General features: G+C 39.8%; 1 protein-coding gene across 3 annotated transcripts in view; it reads right to left on the minus strand.

Annotated features, from left to right (window-relative positions):
* Positions 1-2,787: 2,787 nt before the first annotated feature.
* EFR3A (EFR3 homolog A) overlaps positions 2,788-25,907 on the minus strand; it is a 100,366-nt gene continuing 77,246 nt past the window's right edge. For all 3 annotated transcript variants that reach the window (XM_049853585.1, XM_049853587.1, XM_049853586.1), the window contains 5 exons: positions 20,198-20,289; positions 13,814-13,862; positions 10,628-10,731; positions 7,771-7,820; positions 2,788-5,613 (listed from right to left, as the gene is read on the minus strand). In XM_049853585.1, the coding sequence (XP_049709542.1) occupies positions 5,508-5,613; positions 7,771-7,820; positions 10,628-10,731; positions 13,814-13,862; positions 20,198-20,289 (401 nt within the window). In that variant the 3' untranslated portion in view covers positions 2,788-5,507. The remainder of the gene's footprint in view (positions 5,614-7,770; positions 7,821-10,627; positions 10,732-13,813; positions 13,863-20,197; positions 20,290-25,907) is intronic.

Here is a 25,907-nt window from a genome sequence, read left to right on the forward strand (position 1 = left end):
TGAGAAGAACCAGAAGATTTGTGAGAAGTCACTTGGCCCTGCTGGGATCAGGTCACTCCACAGGAGATAGCTTCCTGTAGAAAATGGCAAGCACCCAAGTAGTTCTGCTCTTCCTCTACCTTAACTTCTTTGGGGCTGAGTCTCCTCATCCACCCAGCAAGGTTCAGAGGGCATAGAGGTGGCGAGACCTTTGTACACATTCAGTGTGATCCACTTGTCAGCTCACATTTGAATGTGCACTTTGAGCGGGCAGGTGATGGGCAGCTCTGTACTCCCTGTAGTGCACTATGAAACGCAATAAACATGCCAATCAACTCTGAGTGTGGGTTTTTTTTTTTTTTTTAATGTTTAATTGTAGGTACTGATGCATGAATAGATTGTAAAGGTGAGAAGATGGAGACAATGGTGAAAAAATCTCAATTTCTTAATCACTGAAAGCTGCTTTTTCTTCTATTATATATATATATACACATATATACAGAATACATTTAATTAAGCCTATTGAGATCACTATGGGTCACCAATAACCCACTAATGATACATGCATCATTCCAGGGACCGAGATGGCAGCTTGTCTAGTATGTGCCCTAAGAATATACTTGCCACCCACTCCAGATTTGAGCAAGGGGCCACTGCCACGGCCACCACTATCAAGAAATCACTCATCACCCTGTCCTGGGGATGGGACTTGATTTAAAGAGAGAATAGGCTTTATCCAGTGGCTGAAGGGCTGCTGTTGTTGTGAAGTCAATTCTGACTCATAGTGACCCCATGTGACAGGGCAGAACTGCCCCACAGGGTTTTCTTTATGGAAGCAGATGGACAGGTCCTTCCCCTGCAGATCCCTTACCTCCCCAGGGATCCTACAAGTCGATTCTGACTCATGTCAACTCCATGTGTTACAGAACTGTGCTCCACGAGGTGTTCTAGTCTGTAACCTCTACTGGAGCAGATTGCCAGGTCTTTCTTCCATGGAGCCACTGGGTAGGTTTGAACTACCAACCTTTCAGTTAGCAGCCGAGCACTGAACCACTGCACCACCAGGGTTCCTTGGCTGAAAGGTTAGGGGATGTACATGCCTCCCCACTCGATAATTTCTGTTCCAGATATTACCCTATTTCTTTATCTATCATTCTAAGAACTTAAAAAAATGTTTACTCTCACCGTCATTCTCCAACCTGGTAAACCCCATCATTCAACAGAAAGGTTCCTGTTGAGGTTGTAAACAACTTCCATGTTTCTTCAAGCAATGGTCACATCTCTTTTCTCATTTTAACCTCAGTATCACCCCAAAATTGACCGCTCCTTCCTTCTGAACCTTTTCCCCTTGTCTGCAATGACTACACATTCTGCTGGTTTTCCTCCTTTTTTGGCCACACTTCCTCCGTCTTCTTTGCGTATGTCTCCTTTTTTGGTGAGCCTCTAAATACTGACATGCCTTACGGCTCGGGCCTTTTCCCTGGCTCCAGGCTCATACACATGAATTGTTACTGGAATCTTCACGGAACAGTCTTTAGCATCTGAAAGCTAACTTGGTAGAGTTTGATGCTCCAGCTTGGCTCAGCGTTTCACTCATTCAAACTAGGTACTTGAGATCAATGATCTATCAGATGAAAGAACAAGCAACAGGATCACACCAAGTTAGAATTCACCAGAAAGCATATGGGACAGCCTATCATACAGGTCGCTCATTTTGCACATAACGGAAGTAGGTTTGGAACATGGAATGGCTGGTCCGAGCCCACAGAGCTGAGGCAGCTGCCCAGGCTCCTTAAGTCTCCGGACAGTGAACTCCAGCAGGAGTAACGACCAACCTTTATGGAGAGCTTACTCTGTGCCAGACGCTCACACTCGAGGCGTGGAACGTGCTGCACTCATTTTACACAGGAGGAATTTGAGGCTTAAGGAAGTTCAGTCCTTGCCTAAGGCCGCTTATCCAGGAATTGGTGGGGCTGGACTGGAACCCAGAGCTGATGCTCCTCACTGCTCTGCTTTGCTACCTAGTAAAGGGAGTCCTCAACCCCGTCAGCATCTGATGCACAGCTAAAGTGTGAGAATAATCAAACCAGGTGGCGCAGGGGAAGACAGAAAGCTGTTTTAAAAAGGAGTCTTTGTGGGGGCTCAAACGCTTAGCACTCAGTTACTAACCGAAATGTTGGCACTTCAAATCCACGCTGAGGCACCTCGGAAGAAAGTCCTGGCAATCTACTTCTGAAAGATCATAGCCATTGAAAACCCTATGGAGCGCAGTTCTACTCTGAAACACATGGGCTCGCCATGAGTCGGAATCAACTCAAAAGCAACTCGTAGTGGTATTTTTTAAAGAGGCTTCGAGTGGTTTCTACAGCAAGGAGGCAGAGCTGACGATGTGGTAGTGAGAGGACGGACAAGATGGTGACTGTGCTGTCTCTCACACACACACCGTGGGCCTTGCCTTGGCTGTGGCAAGGAGGCAGAGCTGACAGTGTGGTAGTGAAGAGGAAGGACAAGATGGTGACCGTGCTGCCTCTCACACACACACCGTGGGCCTTGCCTTGGCTGTATGTCAGGACAAGATGGTGACTGTGCTGCCTCTCACACACACACCGTGGGCTTTGCCTTGGCTGTATGTCACCATGACTGTCACTCACGGTTCTGATACAATGCCTGTGGGAATGGATCCACTTGGCAACGTTATTCTTACTAAAGCACTTCATTTTTAACTAAAGCAAATATTGAATAAACCAAATTCAATAAACGTAATAGCAGCTATTAAAAAATGTAGTTACACACCAGTAATTTGATTTTAGTTTTATTGCTTACATATGAATCACACAGTGAATTTTTACATTTCAAAAAACCTTACTTCATCACATTTACTACATATATCAGCATGAATAAGACAAATTAGTTCCATTTTCAGATGGCAAAAGGGAAACATTCTGGGGAGGGGATAGTTAACTGCTGGTACAACGCAGGATTATTATTCTAAAAGACAGTGAGCTCAGAAGTGTTAAGGAAGTCTGGATGTATATTTGTGCATGTGTGTGCGTGCGTGAGTGCGTGTATGTGCGTATTCAGATAAACTCCAACGACAATCAACAACAAGCAGTCACATACAACATATACAGGAGGAATATTTAAATGTTAACTATTCAATGCTAAGAAAAAAAATAAATGATATAAGAAACCGTATACAGCAGAAGAGAGAACGGTAACAGTTTATTAAGAGTCTTAAACAGCTACGAAAAGAAAGCAACACGGTGAACTTCAACAAATCCAAAGCTTACACAATCCTACCTGGCTACAGTACAGTGCGCACACCTACTACCTGCAGAATCTCCTACATCCACATGAGGGAGAAGGCAAAGAAAGGACCCATTTCTCGAGAATCACGGTTAACGAGACTAGTTCAGTAACCTAGGGTACACAGAAGTCTACTGCGATTTAAAGCAAACAAACAAACCAAAAAGACCCCCACAAAAGTCAAATCAACAGTTTACAGACAGACCAAGAGAAAGGTGTGGTAAATGGGAATTACAATGGTTTGCCTTTACATGCAATACATGCAGTTTTAAATCTCAGAGAAACAAGAAATTCCATAGAGGAAAGTTTGTGTTTTTGCATGAATGCAAACGAATATATATCTTCTTTTCTTACACTATTAAATTATATATTTTTTCATACAAAAGCACACAGTGTTAATCTATAAAACGACATCCAAGTGGATGATGACTGGTTTTGCATGTCCCCCTGCTGAGATTTTTTTTTTCAAATTAACAGTCAAAAATTAATATCCTTCTTTAAAAACAGAAGAAAAGAGGAGAAATTAAAAAAAATAGAAATAAACTTGGTCTATTAAATGGTAAAACGTTTTACAGATCAGGAGGTGAAGTCGCGTGACAGCTGCACTGCACTATTAAACCCTCCGCTGGTGACGGCACTGTCACTCTGAACACAAGATCATCTTCACCTACATTAACCAGCAGTCCAGGATGTATCAGTGTCATTTGACAGGATTAAGTGACTAGGCTTTCAGATGTTTCATGAGAACAGGGTACTTTGGTTTAAATATTCAAAAATTTTTGAGTATGTGTGTTCTAGTACCACTTCCTTGTTTTTGTTTCTACTAAACATGCCACATAATCATAAACACAGTTCTGACATCCTATTCTTTAATGCAATTTTCCAAACAAAAACCAAGAACGGAGTTGGTTTTTTAGCTATAATTTAAAACTGTTTCATGTAAAAGCAATCTAATTTGAAAAGGCAGAATTATAAACAGGTGACTTTATGAACATGTCTTAAGAGAATTTTATAAGGTGCAAAAGAAGTTCATTTTTACCGTGCCATGGAATTCACATACTTTTAAGAAAACACTACGGGTCTGCTAACGCATGTGTAACATCGGCACGCCACCCGTGGCTTAACTCTGCCGCAGTGTGTCAATCCTCGGCAAGCTCGATGGCTAAAACCACGGGCACCCTTTTCAAGTGTAACATCATGAACCCTAATCAGAGATGCATACAAGTCACTGTCAAATCTCACAAATTAAATGTCCATTTGGGAAAGTTTCTGACTATAAGGATTGAAAACAACGCCCAACGTTAAAACGTAAATTAAGGTGCTCTCAGTAAAAACAGAGATGTGCAGGCTCTTCACAGGTGAACGAGTAGCCGTTTTAAAATGTTTCTTCTTTCCTATACTAAATATATATCTCATTTACTTAATGGAGACACAGCAAAATACAACTATAATTTCAAAACACAGCCTGTAAACGAATACATCTTATGATGTAAAAAATATTGCACAGTTCGGTACTCCAAGAGTAAGCGCGAGGCCTCTCAAGTAGAATAGTCAAATGCTTGGCAGGAAACATGGTATTAGAAAAACCAGATGATTTAAAGTATAGCGATTTTTAGGGTCATAGTCTAGGAATATTCGATAGGCGTCTGACTACTGTAAACAAGATTGGGAATACCTCTTACATATTGCTGCAGTAAGCAAACACAGGGAGCTAATCACGACTTATCTGAAGCCTGGGGACAAAAGCCACCACAGTTCTGCAGCCCCAGGGTTAGGAGCACACTTGTATGCACTTGCTTTTGCGGATAACCAAAAAAGCAATTCTATGCCTAAGCAGTTGTGTAGACATTTAAGAAACACAGTAGTCACTTCATACATTTTTAATCCTCTGAAGGCTTATTACCAAAAAAAAAAAAAAAAAAGTTTGTGAAAAGTTTAAAATATACTGTTTAACAATGGAATAATATAAGATCAATACATGTTCGATTTTAAAAACCAACTGGAACCTCAAAAGAAATTAACATGGCATAAAACTATCTTCAGGAGCACTCTAAAAATATATAGTTTCAAAATTTCTAATATGATATGCCAAGCATTTGGTTAGAGAAGTTCCATCATTATTTTCAAGAAGTACGTTAATATGCATTAAGCAAACCCTGAAAACTCAGCTTGGTCTTAATTTTTAGGCTTTAAAATGCTATGCTTTGGTCTTCACAAGCCACTCAGTACACACACAGATCCGGGAACTTCATCTCATAGACTGGGACAGACTGGTATTGGGCATGCCCGGAAGTAATGGTCAGTGTTCCTGATGGACTTGGAGGAGGGCTGTAAAAGAAGGACAAGATACTGTCAACAGGTATGTTTAACAGCTGTTCATTTCACAGAGCACCCTACCTACTACCTGCCAACAGCAAGTAGGGCCCGCTAATTGCAGCGATCAATGCGATGTAGTTGTTGTCCAGGTACACAGCTGTATGGAAAAGAGATCATGTCGTTGTCCTTAGGTGCTGTAGACCTGGTTCCAGCTCACAGCGACCCTATGTACAACAGAACGAAAACACTGCCCAGTCCCGTGCCATTCCCCCAGCTGCTGCTGTTTGAGCCCACCGTAAACCGTTAAGCCCACTGTAAGATGTTGCAGCCACTGTAAATGCGGAAGTGTAAAATGCAATCCTTGACAACTTCAACCTTTTCTCTGTTTATCACGATGTTGCTCATCAGTCCAGTTGGGAGGATTTTTGTTTTCTTTATGTTGAGGTGGAATCTACACTGAAAGCTGTAGTGTTTGACCATCATCAGTAAGTGCTTCAAGTCTTTTTTGCTTTCAGCAAGCAAGGTTGTGTCAGTGTCTGCATATTGCAGGTTGCTGACGAGTCTTCCACCAATCTCGATGCCACGTTCTTCATACAGTCCAGCTTCTTGGATTACTTGCTCAGCATATATGTTGAATGAGTATGGTGAAAGGATACAACCCTGATGCACACCTTTCCTGATATTAAACCACACAGTATCTCTTAGCCTGGAAGCTCCACTGAAACCTTTCCACCACGGATGACCCTCCTGGTATTTGAAATACCAATGGAAGAGCTTCCAGAATCACAGCCAACACACGAGTCACCACAGTATGACCAACTGACAGATGTGTCGTGGAAACAGATCACAGTAGTTATAAATATGTCAAGTTGTTTCTAAGTCTGAAACAGATGTTTCCCTATGAATACACATACATACTATACCCATTCTTGTAAGCTGCTCTGTTTCACTAGTAAAATTAATAATCTTATCCTGACATACTGTCTTCTTGGTTTATACAGTTTTACAAGTAGGATTTCTGCATCAAAGTGTATTCACAATTTTTACATTGGTACATACTGCCACAATGCCTGCCATGTATATTTTCAGTGTTAGAGTACTTTCTTATACACTCATAAATATTTTTTTAAATCTTTTATAATATTTTTTAAATCTTTGCCAAAGAATAAATCACTGTCAAACCTGTGTTTTGGCCACTCCAGGTCCTTTGTCTTTCCATAGACATTACAGAATCAGTTCATCAATTTCTACAAAAAACATTTGGTGGGATTTTGGTTGAGATTCTGTTAAAGCTATAGATCAATTTGGGGAGAAACAGCAAGTAAACAACATTTAATCTTTCAATCCATGAACATGGTATATTTCTTTATTAAGATCTTTACCTTGTTTTAGCAATGTTTTGTATTTATAACAGAGGTAGTACATACTGTTAAATTTATGGATATTTTATTTTATGCTGCAGTATGTTTTCTAATTTCACCTCCAATTATTTGTTGCTAACATGAAGAAATGCAATTGATTTTTGAATATTGATCCTGAATCCTGTGACCATGCTAATTTCACTTATTCTAGTAGGTCACTTTTTTTGGTGGGGGGGATAGACTCCTTAGGATTCTCAGATACATACTCATGTCATTTATGAAAAGGCAGTTTTCTTTCTTTCCAATCTTTACATTTTTATTCTTTTTTCTTGCCTTACTGTACAGGCTAGGCCTTCCAATACAATGTTGAACAGGAAAGGTGGCAGGGGACATGCTTGGCTTTTTCCCAGTTTTAGGTGTAAAACGTCAGGGGGTTGAGCCACATTAAACTGCAGTTTTTGCAGGTGAAAATGGTCAAATATGGGCAATTTCCTGGTTAAACATATTATTACAACGTGAGTCCTCAAACTACCCAGATTTCCTTATAGGACCATTATGAAGGAATGAACAATCTCAAGAGAGAACTAGAAAAGCTAGAAGATACTTGGTAAAGAAACAGAACCAGAATCCATCCAGTAAACAGAGTGACTGCTGAGACACAGACACGCTTACACGATCTTGTGTTTACCCACCACATGGCTGAAAGAAAAACACAATCACTTAAACCCAGTCAGCCACAGCTTTACAGGAGTCTGATTATTTCCTGTTTTTTGTTGTGTTATTGCTGTTATTATAATAAAACCCTTACCGTATGGTGAGTTCCAGTATTTGAGCAAGTCTATCGTGGAGCAAATTTGCCTGCAAAGGAGAAAAAAAAAATGTTAAGTGTTATGAACTGAACTGTGATCCCCTCAAAATACGTTGTAAATCCTAACTTCTATGCCTGTGGCTATTAATCTCATTTGGGAATGGAATGTCTTTGTCATGTTAATGAGGCAGGATTAGTGTAATGTGTACTTTGAGTCAATCTCTCTTGGAATGTAAAAGAGATTAAATACAAGTTAGCAAGCAAACACTGGGTAAGAGAGAGGCCAAGCCACATGAATAGTGCCCAGGAACAGGAGCTGAAAAAGACAGTGACCCTCCTCCAGAGCCAACAGAGAGAAAAAGCCTTCCCTTAGAGCCAGTGCCCTGAATTCAGACTTCCAGCCTCCTGAACTGTGAGAAAATAAATTTCTGTTTGTTAAAGCTACCCGTCTGTGGTATTTCTGTTACAACAGCACTAGATCTAACACTTAGTACCAGAAATGGGATCCTGCTCTAACAAACACCAACAATGTGGAAGTGGGTTTGGAGTTAGGTGCTGGATGGTAGCTGGAGGAGTTTCAAGATGCCTCATAGTAAAAGTCTAGATTCCTTTGAAGGGACTTGGTAGAATTATGGACATTAAAGGCAATGCTGGTGAGGGCTCAGAAGGAAGTGAGAAGAGAGAAAGTCTCTGTCGTCTTAGAGAATACATATGGTACCAGCAAAAACATGTTGCTAGAAACGTGGATACTAAATGTACTTCTGGTGAGGCTTTAAAAGGAAATAATGAACAGTGGAGGAAGGGCGATGGTTTTTAGGCAGTGGCAAAGAGTTTGTCTAATGTTCAAATGTTTGGTGGAAGGTAGAACTTATAAGTGATGAACTTGGATATCTGGCTGAGAAGATTGCTAAGCAAGATCTTAAAGGGGCTACGTGGTTTCTCCTTGCCACTTATAGTAAAATGTGAAAGAGATGAACTTAAAATGAACTGTGCAAAATGAAAACAAAATTTTAAAAGGTTTGGAAAATTCTGTTGTATGTGCTAAGGACACGTATTATAGAATGTTCATCAGTGTTCATCCACCTGTGACTGATGGATCTAACGAACTACCACAGCAGAAAACCCGTCAGCTTAGACTGAAGGGGAGAGAGAAAAGAACAAAAGGAGAGAACGCTGCTGTCTGCTTCTTGGAATTCTACAAGCAGAAAACAGGCCAAAGAAGCTACACCTGTTACCCTCCAAGAAAAGCTTAGAGATTAGCAGGACTGTTGCAACGATGAGAAGCAGAGCTGCCTGGGACATCAAAGGATGGGCGGCCATGGCCCCTGGGGTGTCAAAGGGTAGAGCCAAGGCCTCCTAGGTTTCAAAGAGTCAGATCTTCACCAACTCGGTTCCAGAGTGTGGCAATGCCATTTAGTTGGGCCAAAAAGATGGGGCCACTGCCCAAAGCTGAGTGGGTGGGGCTGCCATGGCCAAGGGGGTGGGTTGCCACTCAGATTGACTAGGAGAATGGGGCTGCCCGAAGCCAAGGGAGCAGAGTTGCCGTCCCAGTGGGTCCAGAAGGAGAAGCTGAAGCCCAGGCCTGAGAGGCCTCTACCCAGAATCCAGAGAACAAGGCCAACTCCCAGAGTATGGAGGGCAGGGCCATTGCCCAGATTGTCTCAGAGACCTAAAGTAATGTGTTCTGCTGGTTTTGGACTTGCTTATTGCTTGTTATCCCTTCTTTTCTTCCAATTTCTCTCATTTGTAATGAAAACGTCTATATTGTGCATGTTCCGCCACTGTAGAAACAACTTGTAGTCTCGATTTCACAGGTTTACAGGTGAAGAGGAATTTTGCCCCAGCATGGAATACACCTAAAGTTTCACCCCTATTTGATTTAGATGATCCAGAAGATAAGATTTTGAACTTGGAGTTAAGATTTTTAAGATGATGTGATGGGGTGAATATATTTTGCAGGTGGAAAGGACATGAATTTTGGGGGGCCAAAGAGTATAATGTTATGGGTTGAACTGTAGCCCCCCAAAATACATGCCATCAATGCTAACCTCTATGCCTGTGGTTATTATCCCATTTGGGAAAGGGCTGTCTTTATGTTAATGAGGCAGGGTTAGTGTAGATGTATCTTCAGTCAACCTTTTTCGAGATATACAGCAAGTTAGCAAGCAGAGAGACTGGGGAAGAGAGATGCCAAGCCACAGGAAAATCACCCACAGAAGCTCAAAAGGACAAGGACCTTCCTCCAGAGCTGACAGAGAAAGCCTTCCCCTAGAGCTGAATTCAGACTTCCAGCCTCCTAAACTGTGAGAAAATAAATTTCTGTTTGTTAAAGCCACCCATTTGTGGTATCCATTATACCAGCAGGAGGTAATTAAGGCATTAAGAAAGGATTTATTCTTTTTCAAATACTTTCATGTAATAATACAATTTAAAGGAGAAGACAAATTAACTCTTAAGCTGATAAACAGAATGTTTTAATATTCTGGCTGTATCTGCCTCATACTGGAGCTTAATATATCTCTTTTTGTCCTCTCCTAGAGTTTCACTGCTTTACAAAGAAACACACACACAGAGCAAAATGCCCACAACAAGATCACTGAAAACCATTGCCAAAACAAAAAAACAAAGCAGCAACAGCCATCAGCATTCAGTTTGAGATCTGCCATTTTCAATAGCTTACATTACACAAAGTATTCAAGCTTCATAGGTGCACCTTCAGAGACTTCAGTCCCTGTCTGACACGTACCCCAGTGTGCTGTTAATCTGCCTAAAGCTTGGAACCTACCAACCAATTTCCAAGAAAGAGTTTTCACAGAGTCGAACTCCACCTCGACCCCTTCACCATTTGCTCACTTACTTTGGATTCACACTGTGCCGCTATTTCTTCAAAAGGTGCTTTCTGGAATTTCTCTATTACAAGACGTCTCTTTTCCTTTTCCTGTTCTTCCATTCCGTTGGTATCTATGTAAATGTTTATAAAGACACGTTAAAAGGAACACAAAATTTTATAAAACTTTGCCAGTGACCATAAGGGCTAATGATCTACAAACCAAAAATAAAGGCAATTTACAGGACTACTTTTTTGAGGTAAAAAAGTAAAAGGCACAACATCCTTGAAATGTCTTACCTAAGGCTAAGAAGTGCAAGCGTGCGCGCGCACACACACACACACACCATTCTAACAAGGTTAGAACGACACAGCACAAGACCCTCCTTCATGGGCAACATTTGTGTCTCTTACCAAAAGAACACAAACATAACTTCCCGTAAGTCAAACAACTTCAAAGTTCTCCCTGAAGGATGATTCTTTTATTAAAAATGGTGCCCTTGCACACATGAGGTATTATATAAGTGTTTGCTAAACTGAATCTTGATACTGAATGAAACAACTGAAGTACAGAAGAGGTCATGTGGAACCATGCTGTCTTCATCTTTGCAATTTATTGATGTGGAAAATATTGATAGATAAATCACACAAAAACTCTTTGGTTTTCTCAGTGATTTTTAAGAGTGTAAAGGAGTCCTTTTTTTTTTTTAAAAGGAGTCCTGAAACCAAAAAGTTTAAGAACTACTGGTCTATTGCCCAAAAAGCTGACTTGCTACTGTCAGTTACCGTCAAGGTGGGCTCCAACTCACGGTGACGCCATGCTACGCACAACAGGATCAGACTGCTGTGATCCATGAAGTTTTCACTGGCTGATTTTCGATTCTGGGTCTTTCTTCCTAGTCCATCTTAGTCTGGAAGCTCCACTGAAACCTGTTCAGCATCATAGCAACACACAAGCCTCCACTGACAGACAAGAGGTAGCTGCATTTGAGGTACACTGGTCGGTGATCAAACCTGGGTCTCCAACATGGAAGGCGAGACTTCTACTACTAAACTACCACTGCTCTTACTGAGAAACTTTAAGAACTATTAACTCATTAAAAAACTCTGTGCCCATTATATGTTAACATAAATAACACTTGTGCAATGGAAAAACAAAAAAGGTATTTTTCCAAACTGGAAAATTTAGTGAAAAGAGTGGCACTGTCTTATATTTTTGCAAGTATCTTTGCTGTCTGGTTTAATCAGAAGCAGCTGGACTCTCCTACATACAAATGTATTCATTTGATGCAATATGTTATTTTAATTGAAGTATACCTACACCTCACTTATTGACTGGCTCATTATCTGACATTTCACATTTATGACAATAGTAAAAAATCTACTATGGAGCTTAACCATGTCATTAAGTGAGGAGTGGGTGTATATAAAGAAAACAGCCTCAGAAAGTTACGTATTGGAAAAGTATTTTAATAGCCTTTTCACATAATTGTGGATGGTCTTCTTTGATATTACAACAAAACTCAACAAGTGGTAGTTCTAAAAAGTTAGCAGCAATACGGAATTGGAGACCTTATTAATGAACTTCTTGTATCCCGTTACACTAGAGCCCATCAGGCCCCCTTCCACCCTTTGTAGAGATCTTTTACTCATGTACAATTCTGTAACACTATGCGTGGTTATCTGGAAAACTGGTTCATTGACTTATACAGATTTTCCAAATATAGTTACATTTTATTACAAAATATGTTTTAAAAAAATCACATCTGTTAGTATCATCAATGATCTCATTTAGAAATATTGGGGAACTATTAAAGTGGCAGATACAAGTCCCAAGATTCCACTTTTTGTTCCAAAGTGCTAATTTTATCATGGGCAGCAAATACTGTTTTTTTTTTCCCCTTGAAATGACACTCACTTTACTGGGGCAGTTCTACTCTGTACTATAGGGTCACTATGAGTCGGAATCGACTTGACGGCACTGGGTTTTTTTTTCACTTCTTATTGAGAAAAAAAAAGAGAAAGTGTCTGCCAAATACCATAGGCTTTCTGTCAGTCTTTTTTTTTTTTTAAAGTAAAAATGGTGTTCCATGTAAAGAAGGTGAGTTCAACTTGCAACTCGAGACAATCTCAGAAGTGTTTTATTTGTACTACCATTTCACCACAGAGAATACTAGGAAGATGTGCTCACGGGCTGAGATTTAGTCAAATTAATAATTCATACTGCTTCATCAAAGACATTAAGTAAATTTTGCTTTATTATTATTTTTTTAATTGTGAGTGTACAGCATTCAGGAAAATGATGACCGTTTAGTATACTTTGGTGTCACTGCCTTAATTGATGAACACTTTAAATGGGCAATTAATGTCTTAGTATTACAATGAAAATACTTTTGAACTCAAAGATCCCTCGAAGAGTCTCCTCCAGGCCCTGCAGGGGTCTGCAGATCACACTGTGAGGACCACTGTCTTAGGCTTTAAACTCCTCAACATCTTATTAATCTTTAAATCCCTCAAAGTATCTTGCACATAAGGGTATTTGAAAAATGCTTACTGAACTGAATTCATTTTATTCTGGCATAGCTGCTATTATGTCAGAATAACAAAATATCTTCTAATGGATTAGGCTAAAAAATACCTGGCAAGAAAGGTCAGGTTTTACTGCACATCACATATAATAATTAGAAAAGTGCTATGTAAGCTGGGTGGCACAGAATTCACTTCTTGAGCTGCCGGCTAACAACCTCAGCTTCTTTCTCTTATCCCTTTACAAATGTCTAATTATACTATTCTGTGCCTGCTAAAAACCAGTATATTTAGTTTTCTCAGAATTCTCATTCCCACAGCTCTCCTACAAAAGATAATATGTAGACTATTTCTCACAAGTCTTTTTTATTTACTTCCAGATTTGTATAGCCTATAAAGTCAAGATTACCAGAACTGTGGCCACCAAAGAAGAGTGGCATTAAGATACATTGTAATTACGCTTTCATAGCTCTAGTAAAGTCAGTCTATCCGAAGGAAAAGAATTATCTATGATGTGATAAGACAATTAAAAGTCTAAAGAGCATAGGCAAATCAATTGTATATTTATAAAGAAACTAACAGTGTTTATTTCGCCTTGCTACCTGTATGTATTCTGGCATCTAAACAAGCATCAAGATAAAGATGAACTAGGAAAATATGAGGAGAGCTAGTAAGTACAAAGAAACTCACCAATTGCTTTCTTCAACGCTTCAAAGGTAATTTCTTCAGTGTTACTAGCCTAGAGAAAAATGATTTTAAGTAAAATAAAGAATTAAGGTCAATATAAAGAATACCTTCAGCTAGTTACAAGTTATCTGAGAGCTTTACACTTTAAGTTTTCTTCTTTGTGTTGGCGTGATTTGTGATTACACTCCACACTAACAAATAGTCTCCACTTTTTCACTGGTTGTAACAATGGCCCACTGCACTGGTTTCCAAATGTGAGTCTGAATATCAGTGCTAAACGGGGTGAACGAGCATCCACTGGGCAGCCCAACCACCCCTGGGTTACAGAACTCAACCTCAGGAATCTGATATGCAACAAGAATGAGTTCCACTGGCTGAACTACTCTTCATAAATTAACAACGCTTTGGGATATTCAGGGCAGAGATTATATATAAATACATTTTCAGCCATACGATAAATGAGAACTAAGTACTCCACAGGCTCTATAATTCTGGTACCACATGTAGTTTAAAAATAAAAAGTGTGAAATAATCTAAGACTTTAAATGTTAAAAGAATCACCACTTGCAGAAGTGTTCAATAAGTATAGTTAATCAACATCTTAAAATAAGCATGTTATATCTTCCAAGGCCCACCATCAAGTTTTATGCTTCCAGAAATACTCTCTAAAATGAGTTGCTCAGGTCTTTCTCTTGCTTTTAAGTATGTAAAAGGGTTGAAATAAACTGCTGTAAGGTAAAAAAAAAAAAAAAGTCAATATTTTGTGGCACCAGCACATTTTCAGAAGGAGTAATACATCCACTGACTACAGTCTCTCTGAACAAATTTTAAAAATGATACATGAGTACTTGCCTGGGACTCTGGTCATCCCTACTTTTAGCTCACGGACTTCTTTTGCTAAGTCTAAGGCAGCAAGAATAAGGAAAGCAAAATACTTGGTGCTCTGCACGTTAGCTTCTCTGTAATACAAAGGCTTTAGCCGGAAGTCAAGCAGCAAGAGTTCCACTACCCCAGTGTTCCTACTGAGGGTTCATATTTCTAGCTGAAGTCAGATTACACCTGGGGATCTTCAGTTGCTTTGTTCTAGATATTTGGAGCAGACATACGAGATTAGGCTCTAGCTGGTCAATTATTTATACCTAGAAGAAATCTAATATTTCAATGAAAAGACAACCCACCATTGTCCTTAGAACTGGCTAAGAGCTTTAAACTTTTGAGAGACAACTATAGTACAGGAGAAAGAACATGGAAGAAGTTACAAGGTCAGCGTTCTTGTTATGTAGAATTTTCATTTATTACCTGTTCAATCCCAGAGGAGTAGAAAGCTAGAGGACCTTCCCCTACAAATTCTTCCTCCCTATTTGTCCTTGTTTTTCGTAATTTGATAATTATGATACATTCTTCCAGCTTCAAATACTTCCAAGTCATTCTGGCCACCTCTCCTCCCCCTGGCCCCTTTGTAACCTCCTTTTTCTAACCCCATTAAGTCTCCTGTTGGTCCTACCCATTCTACTGCCAGAACACTTCTGCTGTCTTGTGCCTCTTCTTCATCTCTGGCCTGGCTACTCTCACTCAGGTCCTTGCTGTCTCAAGTGTGAGCTATTACCAGAACCTCCTAACCATCCTCTCTACTTCCAGTCACTGTGTTCCAGTTCAGCCTGGCCACACTGGTTAGAGATTCCTTGTAGGACAGCACAGCTATGATAATGACACTACCCAAATGTCGGTGGCTCCCCACTTCCTGCCAAATCATACACTAAATCCTCACCCTGGGATAAAACCTTCTCTGTAACTTGGCTCCAATTCTTGTCTCCCACTCTTCCCTTTTGTGAATCTTATTTAAGGGGGTAAAAAAAAAAGGCAAACAAAACTGCTTTATGCTAACATTTAATGATTCATATTTTTCATACAATGTAGCTGCTAAGCGCAAGCCACTTATTTGGTGCTCCACCAAACTGCAATCTGTTCCAACTCCAAGAGAAAAAGTACTTGTTGGACATATGGAGAAACAGTGCCTTGGTCTCTAATGAGGCATTTAAAAAAAAAAAAAAATTCAAAGTTTGTTTTAGTATTTGTGACTTTTGTATGATTCGTAACTCTAACATAGACTATAATGCCCTCGGGTCTGCATAAAATCTGCTATTCATCTTTTTCCAATCAGAGTAGTTAAGTCACTTTCACTGATACCTTAGTAGTTTTACAGCATCTAGCACAGCAAGTTCCAATTCATATGGCCTTGATGCTAGATTCTTTGTTTTGTTAGCACGCATACAGGTTTCTTCAGTTGTAATTAGGAAAGTGGAAGGAGAAAGTATAGAATGAAGATCTGTTATCTGGTCTAGAATAAACAATAATTCAATACATTTAATCTCTCATCACTTCTATCCAAGAGCTTGGCTGCTAACCAAAAGATTGGCAGTTCAAATCTACCAGCTGCTCCTTGGAAACCCTACGGGGCAGCTCTACTCTTTCCTATAGGGTCGCTATGAGTCGGAACCAACTTGACAGCACCTAACAACAACGTTACATTTTAGAGAAAACACTGAGTGGTGATATAAAGTTTCACCCATATCCACTATGCATATACAGGTAGTCCCTGACTTAAAGTGCATTTGAGTTAATGAGGAACTGCACTTTCCACCATTTTTTTTTTTTGTACATTTTATCGTTAGTGATATGTACTACATAAAATGTCACTGCACATAATTTGCTGATGTTATCATTCTCAGATGTTCACTTGCCAATGTTCAGTGTTATGATTTACCGATCAAAACTCTACCGAATGGCAGGCTGTGGCCTGGTCTACAATGAAGCTGGTGACAGTGTCGGTGTTGGTGTAGAGACTCATAAGAAATAGAAAGTTGGGCGATGCTCAACTCTGATGACATACGACAAGTGAACTGGGCGTGTGCCTGACAGCCATCATGACTCTGGCTTCACCGTTAGGACACTGATGTTGACAGAGATCGGATTTATAAAGATACTAACAACAAAAGGCAATGATAATAAACACTAAAAAAACAAAAAACAGAGGTATTTGACTTATGTCAGAACCGACTTACTACAGAGTTGTTGGAACGGAACCCTGTCAGAAGTCGGGGACTACCTGTACAAGAGATCAAAGAATAATGCGCAAAATGCTTTATCCTTTTAGTCAAGCTGATAATTTTAACTCAGGAATCAAAGAAAAGTCTCTTCTATTTAAGTTATTTATGTTTTTGAATACCTTAATTTAATTTAGGCAATTTTATCCTAATTTGTATTTGTACGAAAATAATGCGCACCTTCTACGTTTGTTTGCCAGTTGTGCCCTCCACCTGTGAAGTATTTTTACAAGTGCCAATAAGCCAATTTTTTTTTTTTTTTTAACATGTTGCTGTAAAAAAAAAAAACTAGCATAGCATGCTCACGAAAATACCTTGTAAGGGGAGGGCATGGTTGGCAAACAAAGGTAGCAGGTGTGTGTTATCTGCATACAAATACAGTATCTATCTATATATATATGGGAACATTTTAAAAAAGTTCACTAAGTGATTCGTGGTGGGCTTAGATTTGAATTGCATATGTCAGAACCAACATATATCAAGGGTAGCAAGAACTTCAAGAGACTATGGTAAGAATTTGAGTTGTATCTCAGGAAAACAGAAGTTTGGTATGGTCTCCACCTACACATCCTTCTGACTCTATTTTTTTTAATAGAATTACACATTCTAAAAGTCAGATACGTCTGAAGACAAACTGGGATTATGAATACAATATTTCAAATAATTCTGACCAGATACAAGAGTAATGCTTCTTTTTAAATAAGTGATTTTCTTATCTAAATTCATTGTTAAAAAATATACTAATTCATAGTTTGATATTTTGTTATGGTATTCACTGGTGAATACCAAACTAATGCCACTTTCTGCTGTCCATGCTAGGAAATTAATTAAATAATTAGTTTTAGGCTGGGTGGTAATGTCATCCTGTTTTCTAGCATTTGAACAAACATGTCTAATATGTATGCGTGGATTCCACACTGGTAAATAAGCCTGGAACTCCAGTGTGCTCAGCTAAATCTGATACCAGAGTAATTTAACTTCTCAGATGCTCGGTGTGAGTCACACTAGACTGAAGACTTATAATCAATGGACTTCAAAAAAGTTAACAAATGTATTAATGAACTTTAATGTAATACTCATGTTCAAGGATCTTCCCCCTACATTAATGTTTTATGTTTTTTTTTTTCAGTTCACGTTACCAATAAGATTGATTCTGTGCAACAGTGTTAAGTTGCTGTATATATACTTTTGAAAGAAATAAAAATGGTTAACAAAAGGAGGATGGAATCATGCTGGTCAATAAAATATACTGCACTCTTAACGAAATAAAAATCTATAACCTTAACAAGGCAAGGCCATGGTAACTCCACAGACACATGCAAACTCCCTGAGTGACCAAATTACTAGGCTGAGGGCTGTGGGGACCAAGGTCTCAGGGAACATCTAGCTCAAATGGCATAACATAGTTTATAAAGAAAAAGCTCTACATTCTACTTATGTGAGTAGCGTCTGGGGTCTTAAAAGCCTGTGAGCAGCCATCTAGGATGCTCCACTGGTCTCACCCCTTCAGAAGCAAAGAAGAATGAAGAAAACTAAAGATACAAGGGAAAGATTAGTCCAAAGGACTAAGGGACCACATCTACTATGGCCTCCACCAGACTGAGTCCAGTACAACTAGATGGTACCTGGCTACCACCACTGACTGCTCTGACAGGGATCACAATAGAGGGTCCCGGATAGAGCTGGAGAAAAACGAACAAAATTTTAACTCAAAAAGAAAAACCAGATTTGCTGGCCTGACAGAGACTGGAGAAACCCTGAGAGCATGGCCCCCAGACACCCTTTCAGCTCAGTAATGAGGCTACTCCTGAGGTTCACCCTTCAGCCAAAGATTGAACAGGCCCCTGGGAACAAAACATGACTAAAGGGGTGCACCCGCCTTGGGGCAGGGACTGGAAGGCAGGAGGGGACAAGAAAGCTCCTAATAGGGAACCCAGCCTTGAGAAGGGAGAATGTTGACATGTCGTGGGGTTGTTAATCAATGTCATACAACAATGTGTATACTGTCTGATGAGAAATTAGTTTGTTCTGTAAACCTTCACCTGAAGTTCAATTAAAAAAATCTATAACCTTAGGCTTTGGATGAATTTCTTTCTCAAATAATACATAATCATTAAAAGACACACCGTCTTACTAACAAGGAATGTATAAGCTGAAATGGCTTTGAAGGAAGAGGTGAATTTAGAGAAGATAGATGATTGTTCTTGAGCCTTAAATTGGTATGAAACATGAAATCAGCCTTACAGTCTAATTTATAGCCTAAGTTTCAAAATGAACACTGTTCAGATACTCGTGGTGTTCTGCTGGTAATCTCTTAATAAACTGATTTATTTTACATAATGGAGAGTGGATCCCCACAGAAAATATGTTAGTCAGTTATACCCAAGTCACCAATGTTTTAATTCCTGAAGACAAAGTAACTGGTGAAGATGGGAAGGAGAAAAGGGGCTGAGAAAGCATGAACGCAGACAACTTCCTTCCTCTTTTCTTACGTAGATATTGTATTAATTACTTCTATGTATCAATGAGAAATAATGAAATACCGAGGAAGGCAAACAATGGAAAAAGCACGAGGAGGAGGCTGACTTGACGGGCTGGCATTTCGCGTTTTTATTTGACTATCAAAAAGTCTCTGGTGATTTGTGTGGAGTCTTAGACAAAAGTGGCTGCTTTCTCTTCCTATAGCTCAGGAGGGTACGCTCTTGTGTTCTATTGAAACAGGAGGAGAGCATTAAATCTATGATGCTTCAAGTAAGTCACTGTCCTTAAAAAGTACATAGTTCACTGACAGGGCCTAAGCTGCATTAAATTCATTATATTTAGTATCTAAAACAATATAAAATCATCCCTCATAGGTGAAGTCTGAAAATGTTCTCAAAGCAGGCATGAGCTTTTGGCTTCACGTGAGAGGATGTAATTCCATTTATTCCCATAATTTATGTTTCAGAAATCCTTTAGAAACAACAAGCCTTTTGTAACATTTCTTACTTACAAATCTTGCTTAGTAGTTGTTTTACAGTTCCTTAGTAAGGTTTTCCCAGTGAATCACAACATGAAATCTAACAATATTGTAACATATAACATCGAGTTTACAAATCTTTATAGATAAATTATAAATAAGTTCAAGGTTAACCTCATTATTTTCAATTAACAATTTAATTGATTATAGGATAACTCAGGAGTTGTGACTTTCCTGTTTGCAAGTGTGGAGGAGCAAAAACAAATTTTAAATGATATCTACTTCAAGGCAAAACTACTACTCCATAAACTTTCCACAACTTACCACATCACCAGAAGGAATGCTGTTGGGTAAAATATCCACCTGAATGGATACAGTGTCCACAATACTTTTTCTTCTAGAAAGTCGATCTTCATCTAAAATAAAAAATGTTTTTTCTCCCGTTATTTGCTAGTTAGAAACAGGGTACTTTTCATTTCTAAACTCTATCTACTTCAGATTTCAAAAATGTCAGAAAACTAAGGCAGCTGGTCTTTTTGCTCTAAATATATAAAGCAAAGTGTTCTCAGACTTTAAAGTTTCATGATGCAGATTACACAATAAAATTGATGGAGTGAATTAAGATTGAAAGTTATTTATTTTCAAAAAAAAAAAAACACTTAGAACAACATCGATAACTTAATAGTTTAAAACACACATACACACACACATAACCAAAAATCCCAAAAAGCCTGCAATTATAATCCCACCCTCAATCACTGCTCCGACTGGGCTTTTTCATAAAACTCCACTGTCCTCCACATCACTAAATTCGCCTTTATTGTCACAATGCCCTATTCGTTTGAGAGGGCCATCCTTCAAAAATCTTCATCATTTCTTATCTAGGTGCTTAGAACAGTTTCCTAACTAGTCCTCCTAATACAGCTCTCCCTTCCAATTTAGCTTCCATCCTGTGACTGGATTTATAAAAAAATATATCATTTTTAGTTCTAATTATAATTTTTAAAGAGTCCACTGACAAATACAGACCTTCCCAAGCTTTTTCACATCGTGGCGCATATATAAAATGATACATGCATAGCGCACAGGAATACATGGAAAAGGCTGCTCACACTGCAGCCTCTCACTGGCCTGGCCCTGTCTAGCTACCTGAAGAGCCAGGGAACTCGATATCCAGACCCAGCTGTGATGTTCCCAAGGTCTAGAATCTGAGCCTAGCAGCACTAAGCCACTTTGTAATTTGACAACAAGCCATCTCTGCAATCCCATGTTGTACACCCTGTGATTTTATTCTGCTGAAGAGGTAAAGACTAAGGAACTAAAAGAAGCCTGACATTTAGATAAAGACACTCGCTTCTCTCTTACTTCTCCTCTAGTCCAAAGTCGCCCTCCATGAGCATAATCAATGCTGTTAATCAAATATTGTAGTTTGCTCCCTTTCTGGGAAAATGGTAGGATTTTAATTGCTCGTCTCTTTGTGGTAGCAGGGCTATGTAACTAGTTCTGGCCAATAAAGTATCAGCAATGATCCAAACAGCATGGACTCCAGAATACAGACGATGCAAAGCAGGACTTCCAGCCAACTCCCAATGCATTGGCAGGGTGAGTAAAAAATCTTCACTCTCACAGACACTAAGAATCTGGGGCTGTTTGTGACCATGGCATAACCTAGTCCAAGGTTCCTAAATGCTGGCATTACTGGCATTTTGGGCCAGATAATTCTTGTTGTGAAGGGTTATCCTGTGTATTGTAGGATGTTTGGCAGCATCTTTGGCTTCTACCAGCTAGATGTTAGCAGCACCCTTTGCCCCCCACCCAAACTGTGACAACTAGAAGTGCAAAGGTGTCTCCAGACATTGTTAATGTTGACATAGAGGAGCAAAATCATCACTGGTTGAGAATCACTGGATTCTGCCCATTCTGACTGATGATACGACTTTCTACAATTTTCCCTATATGCTTCCGTCAAATTAAGCTCCTTAAAACTACCATACTACTTCCCAACCCAACTCTCCCCACTGCTTGCTAAATTAAAAAGGTCAGCTCCTACAACAGTAACTTCGACTGCTCCCTAACTTATTCAGTGCTCATGTCCAACGTGCCCGCTCCCCAATCTCTACACTCTGGCACCCCGTCTTCCATGCTTTCCTGCAAACAGGCCCTCCACTGCGACACCTGGTTACCTGCCCTTCAAACTGAAGCCTGAGATGGAATAAAAGGAGATGTATGGGGTGGGAGAGGGGTCACTGAGCAGCAAGATCAAAAGGAGAACAGGAAGGAGCAGAGTAGGCAGAGATCTGTAAGACTTGAGAAGAAAGATTAGACATTCTAAAAGGTCAGAAAATAGAATTCACTGGAAATTCTACCACTATATTCTCACAACTTTTTTTTTTTCTTCTGACCTATATAATCACATTCTTATGGGTCACTGCAGAAAAGCCCAGTACAGCTCTAACCAGACAACTTGTACACCTACATAAAAGTTCAGTGAAAGTCCTAACACAGCTCTTACAGAAGGTGAGGTCACTGCTCCCACAGCAGGCTTTTCCAAGTCTGCTGAAATGCGCACGGGGCAGCCTGAGGACTGCATTGCCGTGGGGCTCTGAGGCATCCCACACCATCATCTCTCAGACCGTCTGCAGCCCCAGGGAGGCCGCAGCCTCAGTAAGACCACTCTTCTCTGGGCGGGGGGAGTCTTTACCTTACCCCTTTCATTTTCTCACCCCCATTCCTCTCTGCCACCACGTGTCTGTTAGTTTGTTGTAGTGTGGTGGTTTGTGTGTGCTATGAAGCTGGAAGCTTCGCTGACTCCACAGCACCTAACAACAACAACATACCTCTCTGCTTCTTATGTGTGTTGCTCACAAAGGTAATTATCAATTCTTCTTTTTAACCACACACAGAACCTGAATTTTAGAAGCCACAGAGCTCGGCCTAACTGCTTTCCCTGATATTCTGCTGCCACCTGGTGTATCTGTATATAATGCACGTGCCCGCTGCATCCCTCTGGCTAAGGACGACAGAAAACAATCTGAACCCACGTATGGCCAGAGCTACAGGAGGTGTCTCCCAACATAATTTTTGCTTCTATAGAAAAAAAACAAAATTCTACCTAGAATTAAATGCAAATTTACAGAATGAAAACAAACCCCAAACCATTGGTACTGGGGTCCTGAATGAAAAGGCAGGCTAATATTAAAGACAATATATTTTTTTAAACAAAATAGAACCTCTACCACCACCTCCTCTCCAAAAAAGGAGAGGTCGGTATATACACAAAAATATTTTATAGCAAGGGCTGGATGGGAAATAATGGAGGCTCCGATAAAGCAGATAAAGGTCTCCACGTTATAAGTGCTTCTAACCAATAGGACAAATCAACAAAATTCAAAAAGACGACTGGCAAATTAAGACACTGAAATAAATACCATTCTCATATTTCTAGAGTATTTTGCAGTTTTTAAAGGACTTTCACATATGTATATATACTCATTCCATGTGTGCAAAATGGCTTAGGAGACGGTCCCTGCTTTACATGGGGGGACGACAAGTTCCTGAGAATTAAGCAGAGGCCCACAGTCACAAAGCTACAACACAGCCAAGGCCCTAACAAATTTCTGACTCCCAGGCAACTTAGACTTGTTTTTGTTTCCTGGCTCAGACAAAAATTGATAGTTGTACTGTCAATACCTCTTTCCAAGTGTACGATTCACCTACTGCAACTGGTTTGCAATGGCAACGAATGGCTGGTTTGGAGAAGCTCTGCAAATGGCTAGATTTTTAAAATATAAGTAAGCTTTTGCCTATTATTTGTACTAATTTATGAGGTGTGCTCAGTTCTGAACTCACTGTAAAAGAACACACACACATTCACACACGTGCGCTTGCTCCCGGTCCTCCCTTAGCAATCTCCTCAGACTGCCGAAGTTCACTACCTCCACTCATCCTCAAGGACAGAAAGAGCAAAAACAGAACACACTACAACTATACTGCTGCAATTCCTTTCCATCAAAGCTGTGGTCTCAAAGGTCATCAATTATCACGCTCTAGGAAAATCCACAGGCCTTAATTGATTCTCAACCTCCTTGAACTTCAGCCATTTGTAACAAATTACCTTTTCCTTTATGAAGCTTCTTTTGCCTCTCCCTCCCACTCCCCAAACTCCTAGCATCCCCATGCAGATTACCTTATTCTCCCCTTTACATTCTGATTGAGCCTTCTGGGCTCATCCCCAACATGCCCTCCTTAAAGGAAAAAGGAATTATCTAACGTTATTCTATTTTGCCATTCTCTTCACTTCTTCCCTCTGAGAAGTCATTCTCCCTGAAGGCGTTGGCAAAATCCCCTATGCTGCTGATTTCAAAATCCTCGTTATAACCTCTAAACGCTCACAGAAAACTCAACCCTTACTCAAACTGCCTACAGGGTACTTTGACTGAATGCTCCACTCTCAAAGATACTCAGAAAGAGGCTGAGCTCCAAAAGTAGTCACTCCTCCATATTCATGTCTAGTAATGAAAACTCCATCCCTCTACTATCCCAGGTTCCAGACTAACTGCAGATAGTTAGACCCGAAATGTATACTTTCTTTTTTCTTCACTTAAATTCAGTCACATTACCTATCTCTCCTACAAAACAAACAAGCCAGCAAGCAAGCAAGCAAAACAAACAAACAAAAACCCAAGAAAATGAAGGAGCAAGTAATCTCTGCTCTTGCACTTGGTGCTAGACCATCCACCCAAGTGCCCAGGCCAGAACCCTACACAAAACCTTAGACATTCTCCTTCTCTCCCCGAGCCATCAACTGCCTACAGATTCTCTCACTAATTTTTCTAGGATCTACCCACGTCTCTGTATTCTTACTGGTATCTCCTTAGGATAAGCCGCTGTCATTTCTCGTGTGGATTACTGAAAAGACTTCTATGTGGTCACTTCTTCCAGTCTGCCAAACTGCAACCAGAATAGTGTTTCTAAAACACAACTCTGATGATGTCACCCCTGTTTAAAATCATTCCATGAATTCTCATTGCTTTCAGGAGAAAGTTCAAACGATTTAGCCTGCTTTACAATTCCCAATCGCTCTCGCCCAATCCACTCCAGCTGGACTGACTTTATATTGAGTCTTGGAACAAATCATGTCTTGCCTACCTCCATTCCTTCACAACACTTGCATCTGGCTCAGCTTAGGGATTTCTCCCTCCTCAGAGACAGCCCTGCCACCAAACTCGAGTCAAATATTCTCCTAGCATGCCTCAGCACCCTGAACTTCCATGATCACAATATACACGTTGGCTGAGGTCACTGGTACCTCTGAACGACCCAGCTGAGAGGTATTGTGTGCCTTGTAGAGCAGCATTTAGCATGTACCTAAATATACTATTCACTCGAAGTTTTGGCCGATTAGAGATAAAAGGAACACGATATCCTCAGCTAACATTTACTGACCACTTACATACAAACGTTAGGCAGACTATTATTTATCAATAACCAGCTGTCACTGTATTTCAATGATTCGTTTGGGTTCCCCACAGGATTTTAATACTTGAGGATATGGGCTGCATGTCAACATCTTTCTATCCCCAGAGTCACAACAGTGCCTGAAATATAAAATAGGCACTTAGTTAAGGTTTGTGGAATAAATGAAAAAAAAAAAAAAATCTGGATTCATGAACAATCTTTTGAGTCTAAATAAATGGCCCAAGAAAAATAGTTAGCAAAATCAAATAATTTATCGAGCACCTAACGGAACAGGAAAAGCAGTTATTTCTAGGGGCGTCATTGGATCAACTCCGCTATCTTCATTTGTAAACAAGAATAAAAGAGAGATAAAAGAAATAAAAAAAAAAAAAGAATTAAATGAGAAAATGAATACCAAGTGCTTATCACAGTATCCGCCACACAGTTAGTGAATAACAGATGGCAACAACTACTGCTATGATGACAGGGGTATGCAGCGCACGCAGAAACCTGAATTCACGTTGCTTTTTGCTTTGATATACTTCTCTTAAACCCCTTAATTTTTAAAATAAGTGCC

This window comes from Elephas maximus, chromosome 15 (genome assembly GCF_024166365.1).
Source record: "Elephas maximus indicus isolate mEleMax1 chromosome 15, mEleMax1 primary haplotype, whole genome shotgun sequence".
NCBI classification, from domain to species: domain Eukaryota; kingdom Metazoa; phylum Chordata; class Mammalia; order Proboscidea; family Elephantidae; genus Elephas; species Elephas maximus.